Raw genomic sequence first — 14,335 nt, forward strand, 5'->3', positions numbered from 1 at the left:
GTTTGTGTGTCAAGTTGACAAGGGGTCAATTACTGGCTAGTTTTGTGTGTCAACTTGACACAGGTTGGAGTTATCACAGAGAAAGGAGTTTCAGTTGGGGAAGTGCCTCCATGAGATCCAGCTGTGGGGCATTTTCTCAATTAGTGATCAAGTGGTGAGGGCCCCTTGTGGGTGGTTCCACATTTGGGCTGCTGTTCTTGGGTTCTATAAGAGAGCAGGCTAAGCAAGCCAGGGGAAGCAAGCCAGTAAGAAACATCCCTCCATGGCCTCTGCATCAGCTCCTGCTTCCTGACCTGCTTGAGTTCCAGTCCTGACTTCTTTCGTGATGAACTGCAACGTGGAAGTGTAAGCTCAATAAACCCTTTCCTCCCCAACTTGCTTCTTGGTCATGATGTTTGTGCAGGAATAGAAACCCTGACTAAGACACTATTTTTCAAAGGTGGCTTTAAACCCTCATAAACATAAAGACATACCTTATGAAAATCTTATACAAGATCCAGTCTTTGTTAAAATGAAAACATCAATGCCCATGAGTTCTTAGACAAGTTTATATGTGTCAGACTAAGAATTTTAAATTAATCAAACATTTTTTGTTCTAAAGCTTAATTCAGATTCTAGTACATGTCAGAGTGACCTTGAGATATGGAACAAAGAAGAAAACAATTGATGTCTTTCCATGGTTCCTTCTCAGAGGATTTGAACTTCAAGCACAACCACTAGCTAGGAAGTTATTCATTATATTCCATGGTGTGATAGGCAAGGGGACCATTTCTCCACGTCAGCCTTTGTTCTTCTTTCTCATGGCCCAGCAACCCTCCCTCCTGGACTGTTGTATTTCCTCCTTTCCCATAAAACATCTTTGGAGCCCTTACTAAATATCAAAAGAGTATTTTCAGATCAAGAAGGAAAAATAAGGCTTGTTTTGACAGGAGCATTAAGAACACATAAGAAAAAAACCTTGCATTGAAAATGAGATAGCTGTGGTCTGGGTTTGTTACAACAAACCACAGTCTCCAAACATATCTGACAGGGCTGCTTCCCAGGGCACATTTTATCAAGTCGTAAGGACCAAGAAATGGGTTGAAAAGTCTTCAGTTCACAAAACTCACCATGTTGTTAGGATTCAGGGCACTGGTTACTTCTAGGGGAGTGAAAAGTATAGAGGCAGGCAGGACCTACTCATGTCGGATACTCATTTATATTCTTGATCCAAGGGTCAGTTACACAGTTATTTACTTTATGAAAATTACTATACCCATAAATGCAATGTTGTAATGCCTTTGATTGCCTTAAAATGATGTTTAAAACTTGAGTCTAGGGCTGGAGAATGGCACAATGGTCCAGAGCTTCTGAAGGGGACATAGTTTCAACTTCCAGCATCCACACAGCAGCTCACAACTGTAACTCCAGTCCCAGGGGATCTGATGCCTTCTGACTTCCTAGGATATCTAGCAAGTCTACTTTTTGCAAACATACATGTAGGTAAAATATTCATATACTCAAAATAACAAAATAAATCTTTAAAAAGTAAACTCGGATATCTAGTACACTACCCTATCAAAGTCTCCAAATGAAGAGATGTCTAAGGACCAAATTCACCAACTACCAAGCAGACACTATCACTTCTGTTTGGAGTTTAACCTTCCATATTTCCAGATTGTTCATTTCAGGAAAAGTCACTGTGGTTATTTTTCAGCACTTTATTCAAAGCAGGTTCCTGAACACAGGCGGGGATCTTGGTTGTGGCCATAATTACCCTCATTTCCATTTCTCGCTTGAAGACACCAACTCAGTCATGGGATTCAAGATGCCCTTTATTAAGAGCGGTAATACCAGTTACAGAGTGCCTTGCAGATGGTAATGTCTTCATAACAGAGACCATTATTGTGGTCATTGTCTGTCATGCACTCAATTAATGGGAAGACTCAATTTTATTTTCAAAGTCACCCTTTAAATTATTGTTTGGTAGTAAAGAAGTATTTCTTAAGTCATTCCTCTTTTTCAGAGACAGGATCTTCTTGGCTCTATAGGTAGATCAGGTTGGCCTTGAACTTGGAATCATTCTGCCTCAGGCTCCTGTGTGCTACTGGGATTACAGATGTGTTCTACTATGGCTGGCTTAATTCTTCTTTCTGTACAAGCTGATATACAGACCTAACAGTTAAGCCTGTCATTCCAGCTGCTTGGAAGCTGAGGCAGGATTATCCCAGATTCAAGGTCTGTCTTGGCTATAGAGTAAATTCAAAGCCTCATGAAAGAGGACTTAATGTTGCTGTCTTGGGAGTACCAGCCAACAGCGCCAGCTAATCAGGCATCAGGTGACTGTCAGTGGAAAAGAAATCTGTAACAGCTCCAAATTCTGCCTTATTTCCCATGGCAACCTTCTCCTTCAACATGGGAACAGCCCTGGAAGACTACAGGGTCAGTAAAGTTGAGTCAGAGAACAAGAATAGCAAGCACCCAGGTTCCCACAAAGATAAAGCATGAATATAACAGGTCATTTCATTGCAGGGCACTTCATCACACAGTAAACCATGAGGTTGTGTTGTTTACAGAGGAAAAAAAGCACACCTGTTTCTAGATGTTGTATGGCTCAACCTTAGCACACACCTTTAAGCCCTCTGGCTGGAATACAGACCTACCCTTAGTATATACCTTTAATTTCACACTTGATCTTAGCCAAAAGGCCAAGAAGTCATATACCTTTAATTCCAAACAATAAAGATAATGTTAGTTTATAAAAGGAAGCACCCATGTTTGAAAGTGATGTTTAATTGAGTGTCAGACCAAGTGATAATCAGAGAAAGAATTGGCAGAATAGGCTATGCCCAACTCTCATAAGGAGAGGAAAGGGAAGCTACTTAAGAGAGCAGCTGAGACAGGGAGGAGGCAGTTTTGCCAGGAGTGTTATAGAGAGACAGGCTGTGGAGAAAGAACAAGCTAGACACAGGTGAAGATAGAACAAGCCAGAGAATGAGAAAGAGCTAGAAGATCAGAACATATTGCCAAGGTTAGTGTGAGGCCAAGAGGAGCAATTCAGTCAGAAACTCAGAAAAGTTGTATTGAGTCAGTCAGCTGGAGAGGAGTGTGAGTCAGAGCAGCTGAGTTGCAGCAGCCAGCCAGAGTTCAGAAAGAACTCAGAAAGGGTGAGTGTATTCAGTAGTAAGTCTCAGAGACAGAAAACATTCCAGGCTTAGGTAAGATATACACGGAGGCTAGAAGCTTCCAGGACTAGGCCTAGGTTAGCAGAAGCAGTTGGCCTCTTGGATGACAATGACAATTACTTCAGGAGAATAAAAAGTTACTTTTTATATCAGTTTTGTTATACTAGAATATTAAGGTATGTGACATAAAGACCCATCTGCCTCAAAGTTATGCTGGGTTCAGGTCCCAGCATCAACACAGCAATTCAAAATTGCCTGTAACTTCCAGTTCCAGATCTGATGCCCTCTTCTGGCCTCTCTGGGTGACTGCATGCATGTGGTGCATATGTGTGTGTGTACGTGTACGTACACATTCCCACCCATATACACAGAAAATGTTTGTTCTGAAATAGCATTAGCATTTTAAAAATAAAACACCATTGATATCATTGTTCTGACCTAATATCCACCAACTGTAGAGATTCCCCAACTACTATTCTGTGGAACAGAGACAGATTCCAGGCCATTTTCCTGATTTTCACATCAGCCTCTGGGATTCTACATTTCAGTGCTGCAGGAATGCACACAGGTGGCTATTTAAGCAAGCAGAGGAAGAGAAAGGATAACACAGAGGCTAATGGGGAAGATGAAGTTGCATGAGGTAAAGTCCTGAGCCGAGACACACACAGAAAGAGGGGGGAGAGGGAGAGAGGGAGAGAGAGTGTTGGGTCTAGGTATAGCTGAACCCCTGATTTCTAACTTCCATTTGCACAAAAAAGGCCCAAAGACACCTACAAAGCCAGAGGTGTACAAAGCCAGAGACTGGCCTGGAGGTGTCTGCCAAGGGAGTCAAGGGCAGAGTCTCCTCCAGAGGAGAAGTAGGCAGTTATGGTGTGGAACAGATACCTGACAGATAAGGACAGGCTATCTTTACTTCTGGATCCCAGATTTACTAGGAAAAAAACTATTGATGGAATCTAATCAGAGCACTTGAGAGACTGAGGCCAGACAGAATTGTTATTTTACCATGTTTTATATAAAATAGACATTTTTATTTTTGAAAGACTTAGGCAAAGTATACAGTCAGACTTACATGGAGAAATATTTTAAGCAGCATAGCAAAAATAAAGCAGGTGTACATTTATATACAATCACTCAAAACAGGAACATTGAGCAGTGGGAACAAAGAACAAGGTCCTGACAGCAAATACAGTGACTTCCACACATCAAAACAAGCTCTGGCCTCTGCAGACATCTCAGTTCCCTGGGAGAAAAAGTTATCTTTTCTCCCAGGAAAGCTGACAGGGTCACTACGAGAACTTTAAGCACACAGACTGTAAAGTAAGAGTTGCTACTCTTGTTATGTTACCTTGGCAACCCAATCCTTCCCAGGGTTGTTTATGTGTTTTGTTGTGGTTGTAGTGCTCACTACCAAGAATAATGGGGGGGGGCGGGTCAAGATCATTATCTCCGCAGATGTATAGTGCTTTTCCATGCATTGAAGAGGTTCATGGTATTCCCGGAACCATTGGCCAGAACAGTGCTCCATGGGGGACAAACTCCACTGAGACATACCAACCTGCCACAGCGATGCAGCTCCTCAGGGTGACACTACGATTAGAACTCTGAAGTACTAATCTTGAGCTAGTATGCCCCCATGATGGGCCGACAGCTAAAGAACCCCCAAAGGATATGCACATTAGGAACTTCCAGATTCGCTATGAATATAGAGTGTGTGCCCCTGACAATGAGAAGATATCCTGGATTTCTGAACACAGATGCTTCCACTTAGAGAGGAATAGCTGATGACCTACATTTATAATCAGACCAGGACTATGCATTGGGAGGTGCTGTCTGTCTCTTTTTAAAGACACATGTCCTGGTGGCTTTAATCAGAAGAGTTCAAATGATCAAAATGAAATATTTTAATATGAGCCAACAGGTGGCTTCCCCTATTTTTTCTATCCTGTAATCCCACTTTGATAGGAAGCCGTGGTTGGTACTACCAGTTATTTATCTGTTTTCTCGGAACAAAGAGATCATAGAAACAAAAATATTGGAAGTGTTTTCAGAACTATACAACATGCCTTGCATTGAAAACTCAGAATAATGGCAAGAATTATTATATTTCTGACATTGTTTTTGGTATTCCATAGCCTTAGCTTATACAGCTGCTATCTGGAAGGGAGGTTTGGCAGACTTCTATACTTTTACATGTGAAAGGATGCCTTTTAGATGCTTGGGCTTTGCCGTAGTATTTGGGCAACACCAACCTACAATGGAAACTGTGATATGAAAATAAGAAAGCAAGAAAAACCCAACTCCTTAGTACAGCTACACGGTTTGTTTTTTCTGTGTAGCCATGGCTATCCTGGAACTCACTTTGTAGACCAGGCTGGATTGTAAGTCAGAGTTCTGCCTACCTCTTCCTCCCAAGTACTGAGATTAAAGGTGTGCACCACCACCACCTGGCTCATAAAACAATGAGTTTGAATAAGTCTAATCAAGAACTAAACAACACCAGTGTCTGTGCCAAGCAGAGAGAGACAGGCAGAGGCAAATACAGAGTGATGAACACCTTCTAAGAGTCCAAAGAAATCAGGTTTTTGTTATTTTCATTTGTTATGTTTGGTACCTTTCCTGGTACATGCTCATAGCAAGGTGGTGCCTCTCCTTCATTTCTAAATGGAAGGGTAAATTACAGTCCAGTTGCCACAAGCATAAAGCCACCCTACTCAGCCACCTGCCAGTCCAACTAGAGGAACTGGCCTTGACCAAACCATGGGGCAACGACTCATTCTTTGAGTTCTTTGGCTCATTTTAGTCCAATCTAGAAACAGAATTGTCATTTTACTAACATCCCTTGATAAAAGTCACAAGTTTCTTTAGTTAAAGTGCTCAGCCCTGCAGGACTTTGCTAGCACCAGAAAGCTGGGTCTTAGGGCATGTAGGAGGGTCCTGGTTCTCTAAGGGCAGTCAGTACTGGGAGGCCCTGTGCTGGAGGGAGGGCCTTAGTACCAGCCCATGCTGCTAATCAGAAGGATATAAACTGTCTGCTAACAATCACGAGAAATGGGACATTTGCTTCCTTTTTCTCCCTCAGTTCAGTCACATCAGTCACAACTGGCTGGCTTCTACAGTGTGGTTTAGAATTTTTATTAAGTCTTGACTGAAAGCTGCAAAGAGCCTGTGAAATTCTGCTGGAGACTTCAAAAGAGAACCTGCATACTAATGTTGACCAAACTTCAAAAGAAACAACTCCGAGGCTGAGGTGTCACTGGTAGCCAGTGATAGAAGGCTCTCCTGGCATCCACAAAGTTCCAACTCCAAAACTACACAAACAAAAAAGGGCACCGGGCCTCAAAGAGCACACTATTCTCCATGGTCTCCACATTTTTGGTCCATTCACCTGCATGCCACCACCAAAGCAGGTTTTATTAATGACATTAATATCATTTGAATCATTTTGAAAAAAAATCCTAACCAAATAATCCCCAAGCCATTCCTATAACTTCTATGTCAACGGGCACATGAATGGAGGAGGACTGCTGTCTGGGTGGATGTCATGACATGGGCTGGGGCTGGGTAGGAAGAAGGGCAGGCCTGACAAGGAATGGTGGTGGTGGGAGGGGCTGCAAGGATGTGTGTAAGGGCTCTGTGTGTAACAGAAGGAAGAACTTCAGGCATGCTATGCTGGGGGTTCAGAACAGGCCAAGCAAATCCTGATTTGTTCTTTGTCTCCTTCCTACCTAAAGCATGTTTCAGAATTCTGAGACACGGGGCTGGACACAAACAAAAAAACATTAAGAATAAATTTAGCTGAGGTCAGAGCTCAGAGGGAGCATGTCTCCTGGTGTGCTCAAGGTCCTGGGTCTGAGTCTCAGATGAGGCACTGCTAGGACAAAGCCAGCTCTGCTCCTAGGCTTCCGAAACAGCTCTCCAGCCACCGTAGAGCACAAGCTTGCTAACGGCAAAGCAGATGCATTTTCATGACATGCCAGGCTCTGTTTCTACTGCAATAAAGACGATGCCCACTTACTATTCCTCGTCACAAGGACCAAATAGCATGTTACAAAATACACTCAATGAAATACACTCAAACAGTTTGCGATTGATTTTCTCTCAGGAAACGTTTCAACTGTGGAAACTATCTCACTGGCTCATTTCAATAAAGGATCCAAGATATCTGGGCCAACAAAGCAAGCTGACTTGGCTTTTCTTTGTAAGCAGTGCTTATTTTTACTGCTTCAGGAGGTGCCAAAGTGGGGAGACAAAGGAGAAAGAAGAGAGGACCAGATACAGCAGTCTCCTAGACCTCACGTGGCTTTTTCTTCTCTGAAAGGTTTACTTTGTAATTGCCTTTTTAATTATTCTAGCAAGCGTATATTGAGATCTTCCGAAGCATTTTCTGTAAGGCAAAGTCCTTGTAGTCCAATCTATCCCATTACTTTTTTAATGCATCCATTTTGTTAAAGACTATTATAACTAAGAGGTGACTTTTACCAAGGGTCCCTGCCATCCAACTTAGGGGCTAGAAATTATTTTATAATAAACATTATAGTACATTTTTTTGACCTTGGGACTAAAGTTATATTTCTTTTTTTGGATATATTTCTTAATATAGAATATATATTATATCTTAGATGGGAAAAATAAGATTCCAGATCAATTTATGATATTGTAATTTACATAATGTTGACAGAAACCAGGTGACAAAAACTGCCCCCCCCCAAAGCAGGTGTGTGTTGGATCAACACCACACCACAAGCCTTTCCAAATACATTTTCAGCCATTTATTTCAACTTACCTGCTACAAAAATAACACCCAGAGGCACCGCACTCTGATGCTGGGGTATAAGAAGCAGAGGGCTTTCCCTTGGGCCTGGCTGCACTGGTGAGATGCTTTTGCTCTCCAGCTCTCATGTCTGTGTGATGACTGGCTCAGCATCAGGACCTGCGGGGCCTGTGGTGTTTTTGTTTTCAGTGACGAGCCCTTCTAACTCCTTCAGTCCCAAAACACTGAGCTGCCCCTAACTCTATTACTTTTATTGGCAAATAACCAATATGATTTGGGAGACTGTGAAAGCTTTCCTATCTTGCAATTTTCATATGCTTGGTTTTGAGAGCTGCTATCAAAATGACTATGTACAGAGGGAAAAAAACAAGATATGGATATATATTAAATATTTTATAAGTTATACAATAAATAACACTAAAAATAATGTCATATTGTGATTTCAACTTTGCCTTCCTTATTTTTAAATATAAATATATTTTTAAAAAATTATGGATTTTTACTTCATCCTAGAGTTTTAGCGTATTCTCTAAGAAGTCTCCAAACTCACTTGTATTTTAAATACAGAATCCCCACTAAACCTCAAAGTCAACGACAGAGCTCTTTCTCCTCAATTTAAAAGAGTCTGTGAGGAATTCTGTAACACAATGTAAAGATTCGTCAGTGCTCAAATATATCTTTCCAAAACAATAAATCTCACAAGTCTTGACCTTAAGAGAATAAAGTAGAGCCCTTCTCTGGCCCAAACCTTTAACACTTCTGCACACTTGTGCAGAGTGCAGCTCACTGCTCCACACTTGAGCGACACATTTCAGGGTCCCAACTGCAGGATTAATGCACTCACAAGGTTCAGAGTGGAGACACGACACTAGTGAAACCTGGAATACAGTTCAAACATTTAAAACATTTCCATAGAATCAAGGATGCTGAACTTTGATTTTCCTGTAGAGATAAACATAGCCACATACAATTGTAGAAGATTCCATTTTGGTGTTTTAGGCACTAAAAAAACCCCATATACCAGAGTAGAATTTAATGTACTTCTCCAAAGGTGCTTCGCGATACTCTTGGGGGACATTAGCTCAAGCCCAGCTATCGAGTGTTCTGCTCCCCTGCACTCCACAGGGCGCTACCAATGCTCTTCACCACTGACGCTAGATTCTTGAGAATTAACTGAACTTGACTTCAGAGAATGCATCCTTTCTTAGGAACAGCTGCTGTGTTTACAGGACTTTGAGTTTCTATATTTCTGGGCTATAGTAAGAATGGAGGTCACTATCTGCTGCCAAAGCACTGCTTACTATCCTATCCTGGGACTGGGAATCACACAGGAGCAGGCAAAGCGCGCTCTGGCTGTCTCCCTTCCCTGCAGACAGTCTGCTCTCCTCTGCTGTTTGTCTCTTCATGGAAACAACTCTTTAAGCACAGTCACCAGTGGCTGTCTCCCACCGTGCCACCAGGAGAGGACTGCCTGGCTGGCAGAGCCTGCTGTGTGTAAGCAAGGCCTCCCCAGCTCTGTCCTCTTCCAGCCAGCTGAGTCCCACATGCCCGTGTCCTCTTTCAATCTATGTTTGATCCCGTTCTCTGACTTCTTGTAACCTCCTCTCCAGGCGATCCAGCTTGGCCAGATTTTCCTTCAGTAACTTGCTGTCTGGGACCAGCGTCAGCGCTCTCTCATAATAGGCCCTGGCAGACACATAGCTTCCCTGCAGGGAAAGAAAGAGAGCAAGACTCTGCTCAGCACAATCCTCTGAAGACGGAGAAGGGCTGCCAGTAATCAAGGCTCCCCTAAGGAGACCTTATCCATGGGTATTTTCATCCTTATCTCTTGGGGCTTTGGGAAAATCCATTTGTTTTAAGAACCAGCCAGCTGGGGAATGTGGAGGCTGATAGTTATAGCATAAGGCTCAATGGCCGAAACACAGATTTCAGCTTTCTCAGTATGGAGGAGACTGTCATTTTACAGTGTTCTCAGCAGGTTAGCACTGATCTGCTGTCCTCTCTAAGCAAACAGGCTTGGGGTAGGGCATGGGAAAGCGGGGGAGAGCAATAATTAAACAGATATCCATTTTCTCTTCTTAGTTTGTTCTAATCTTTACCTTGAAACACAAAAAAAGAAACCTTTGCCTTAATGAAAGCTTTATACAAAGAGAAGACTTGATTAAAGAGATGGGCTTTGAGCTGGACCAATGGCTCAGTGGTTAGGAACACTTGTTTTTGTAGAGGACCCTGGGGGATGGTGTCATTCACAGCACCTACATGATGGCTCACAACCACTGTGACTCCAGTTCAAGGGATCCAACATTCTCTTCTGACCTTCATGAGCACTGCATGCACATGGTGCACACACATGCAGGCAACACACTCATGCACACAAAATAAATAAAGATGGACTTGGGTTTATCTCTTAGCCATAGTATTTGATAAGCTAGCCACTGCAGAAGGGCAGAAAGAGTGTGACCTCTGACCTGCTGAGCACATTCTGTCAATATTCACCTCTTTAAACCCATTAAGGCCAGTGTGCCTGGGTCTAAATGGCCACTGACAATTGGGCAGAGCTCGTAGCTTTTTCCTATTCCCCTTTCTACTGCCTACTGTATCATCTTCCTCATCTGGTGTAGAGCCCAAGACTATAGCTTCTGTTGTCTGTTTCCTCTGCTCACAGGCCCAGGAAGCTCATGAGACTTGCAAGACTCATGAGGCCCTTCCCTGAGGTTACGCAAGCAGCAAATAGTTGCTGGAAGTTGAGGCAGGAGATTCCTGAAAGTGGGGTATGAGGCTCTAGAGACACAGCTGAGGGGTGCTTTCAGAGATGCAGGTGTTCTTGAGTCACCTTCATGCTTATACAAAACCCCACTAGAAAGTCATTGCTTCACCTTAGATAGGACCCTTTTTGCAGTCTGCGTTACCTGGAGCATATATGTTTACACCTTTCCCAGGAAGCTGCCCAATTTATTCTTATCCTAAAGCTATGAATTGATTTTATATCCTCCTCAGCTGTAGCTCCCATATGGGTTGACACCAGAGATGGTTTAAATTTCCATCACAATATAAAACCACACCTCTGGAAGCTAGCAGCTAATGTTTACCAAGATATATCTTCCCACATGTGATTGTGTGGAAAGACCTTAGGTGCTGTCTGATAACACCGTGAGGACCCCCCCCCCACACACACACACACAGGATGATGTAGTCATCCCATCATTGGGTAGACTGTTCAGTTTCTATGACTCACTTTCTGGTTATAATGGTGTCTATGTGTGCAGCTGCTGAAAGAGAACATGAAATGATGAGGAAAAAAACTGTACTCTGAGTACAATCAATGGCTTGTGCAGACAGACACATCTGACAACTGACGCTGAAAGGCCAAACTGCCTCAGAGCAGGAGCCCAGTTCTGTGACACTACTGGTTTGCTAACTCCACCATCCTCTTCCGAGTCTCTGATTTCTGTTAAGCTTAGTGTATATGTGGGCACCTGCATGTTTTTGGATCCAAGAGCTCTCAAAATACTCCATGTAGTGAGCCACAAGTTCTTGGAGTCTACCCTGAATTTGGGTTTCACCCTTAACCTCGGTATTGTCTCAGATTGTTGGGTTTCTCTGCTATTTTGGACAAAATCTAGTTTGCCTTCTCACTCTCAAATTGCTCTTTTCTTGATTAAACTGTAAACTCTGTTTACTTTTTCAATTATATCCCTAAGTCAATGACTCCAATTCTATGCTGTGTAGGAACTTGAATGATCTTATTTATAGAACTGACTTTTAATTAATTAAGACTAAGACCCATCAGGCATGCCAGACACATTTCCTTGGCCCAGTTGGTATCAGTTGCTGCCCTTTGGACAGTGAGACACAGAACAAGCTTGGCCTCACAGAGCCTTCTACTGTACAATAACATTCTACAAGGCACAGATGGTCACCATGAGGCCACACTGAGACAGTATTTTGAAATATGGCTTGTACGATGGAATCCTCTTTAGAGGCTATAGTTCCAGCCCATCCACTTCATTTTATGTAAAAGAGAGTGAATATCCGAAAAAGTGCAAAATGTTCAAAGACTGGCACTTTCTGAGCAGACAAGATACTGTAAATGGAAGATTCTGTAGCTGACCTCATGGAGTGGCCTACTTGTCAAACTATAGACACTAAAAATACCCTATACAATTACCAACAGCGTCGGTGTGAAAGCTGGAGAGAATGTTGCATTTAGCCCTGACTATCCACATCTGAGGCACTTCCGGGTCACAAGTACTGACTCAGAGACAATGAGTGATGAGTGTCCTTTCTTCCTAGGGTGGTTGCAGCTCTCATGGACTTCTCCCCGTCGGTATCACCTCTATGTAAGGCATTATTTCAACTCTTCACCTCCATAACCCTTGGAGGCCCATTCTCTCCAGCCACAGGGCAGAAGCCAGGGCCAAGGCATGTAGCACTGTGGTGAACTTTCCTTGCAGAAGACACAGCAAGTCCAGGATTGTTCCTGCATGCCTAGTGATAATACCCTAGACTGTTATGGTGGCCTCAAAGTGACACTGCCAAGCTATGTGCCAACTACACATTGTTCACATTCACCCACAGAATTGTTTAGCTGTGAATGTGGGAGTTTCCTATTACACAGGCTAATCCATGATGTCTGAAGTGACAAACGCTGATTAGTTTAAATAGATGCCAATTACACTAAAAATAAGACACTCAATAGATAAATTAACAACTGAACTTTGGTTTTTGGTATATTCCATCTGAGAAAACTGTGCATCATTTTTTAAAACTACTAAATATACAACTTAAATATTTAAACAATTGCACTATTCTAGAGAAAGTTTCACAGCTAGGTGTTGCTGACCATCTCACAGTGCTGCCGACCAGAGCACAGGTCTGTGACTGAGCAGCAATGTGCTTCCGATCTCCCACACTGAGGTCTGTTATCTCATCTGCACAGCCACTGTGCAGTCCCTGTCCCTTTGCTGCCTTTGTGTGTCAGTGCCTGTGGAAGGAAGACCCTAGCAGGCCTCCTGGACATCCTCGTCACCACACTGTCTGCACCCCTGCAGAGTCTGAGAGAAGCCTGCGTGCAAGTTAGCATAACAAGTCAGGCCTTGGCATCTCTGTGAAAAGTCCTTCAAGGACCCAGGTTACCTAGCAGGAAGCCCAAGCCTGGGAAACTCTTGTAGGCCTCACTCTCTTAGGCCTTAGCATCCACCTTCTCCTCTGAACAGCCATGCTCCTGCTTACTGTTTCCCGAACATGCCAAGCACCTCAGCCTCAGACCTTTGCATGAGTTCTCTATTCGTTCACATGACTTGATCCCTTCAACTCTCTATACTCGACAGGATCCTTCTTCTGAGAGCCCTGCCAACACCCTCTCATCTTTCCCTATTTTCCTCATATGCCTTTTACCATGTGATATATTCTAGGCATGTATATATGGATGTGTGCACATGTGTATGTATTGCCTGTCACTAGAACATAAACTCTAGTGGACAGCAGTTTCTGGCTTGTCTGGTCACTGTTCCGTGCCCAGTGTCTAGATGTGCCCCTGGCAGGCAGGATGGATGCTCGGTGGAGAGGCCGGTAAGATGAGTGAGTACAGACGTGAATGAATCATGACACATCTTTGACTTTATTGGCTATAAAACAACAATCCCACCCAGGGTCACTTTCAATCATTCTTGGCAGAAAGACTCACCCAAAGGTAGCTTCAGGGAGTATGGGCTATAGCACACAAATGTGCTTTCCATTACAAGGTTAGAGAATAAAAAATGTTTTCAACACACAAAATAAAGGGGCAGTAGAGATAGCTTGGCAGTGAAGAGTGCATACCGCTCTTACAGAAGATCCACATTCAGCTCTTAGCACCCATGTTGGGCTTGTCACAAGGGCCTGTAAATTCCAGCTCTAGGGGACCTGTGAACACCCTCTTCTGGCCTATGATGGCATTGCACTCAAATGTACAAATCCATAGTCCCATGCACATAATAAAAAATAAAAAAAATGAAAATAAAACAGGAAAGAGTAAAGCAGTATTTAAATTAACAGTCTGGTACTGCTGGGGTGTCAGCAAGCATCATAGGGTCAGTGCACACCTCAACCACTGTCTGATGGCTCTTCCTCCCAGCACATATGGGTCTCCTAAGATCAGCAGTGCATGGAGTTTAATTTAGAAATATTTAGAATGGGTCCATGATATCCACTTATTAGAAAATACAGTTCTTGTGAATTTTACTTTCAAAATGCCTGTTTTAAGTATTCTAATGCTTTCAAAGAGAACATGAACAATGGCTTCTGACCCAGGGTGGGTGAGAACACAGTGAGTGAGTGCCACACCTACCTGGATGTGCCGGATGCCGCCCATGTTCATCCAGGCCTGTGCCTGGTCAGGATCCAGGGTCACAGCAGT

At 43.1% G+C, this 14,335-nt stretch overlaps 1 protein-coding gene across 3 annotated transcripts in view; it reads right to left on the bottom strand.

Moving 5' to 3' along the window:
- Window positions 1–4,178: 4,178 nt before the first annotated feature.
- Window positions 4,179–14,335, bottom strand: part of Tmtc1 (transmembrane O-mannosyltransferase targeting cadherins 1) — a 211,626-nt gene continuing 201,469 nt past the window's right edge. For all 3 annotated transcript variants that reach the window (XM_052175329.1, XM_052175330.1, XM_052175328.1), the window contains 2 exons: window positions 14,267–14,335; window positions 4,179–9,644 (listed from right to left, as the gene is read on the bottom strand). The exon at window positions 14,267–14,335 is cut by the window's right edge and continues 9 nt beyond it. In XM_052175329.1, the coding sequence (XP_052031289.1) occupies window positions 9,504–9,644; window positions 14,267–14,335 (210 nt within the window). In that variant the 3' untranslated portion in view covers window positions 4,179–9,503. The remainder of the gene's footprint in view (window positions 9,645–14,266) is intronic.

The sequence above is a fragment of the Apodemus sylvaticus genome, chromosome 2 (genome assembly GCF_947179515.1).
Source record: "Apodemus sylvaticus chromosome 2, mApoSyl1.1, whole genome shotgun sequence".
NCBI lineage: Eukaryota > Metazoa > Chordata > Mammalia > Rodentia > Muridae > Apodemus > Apodemus sylvaticus.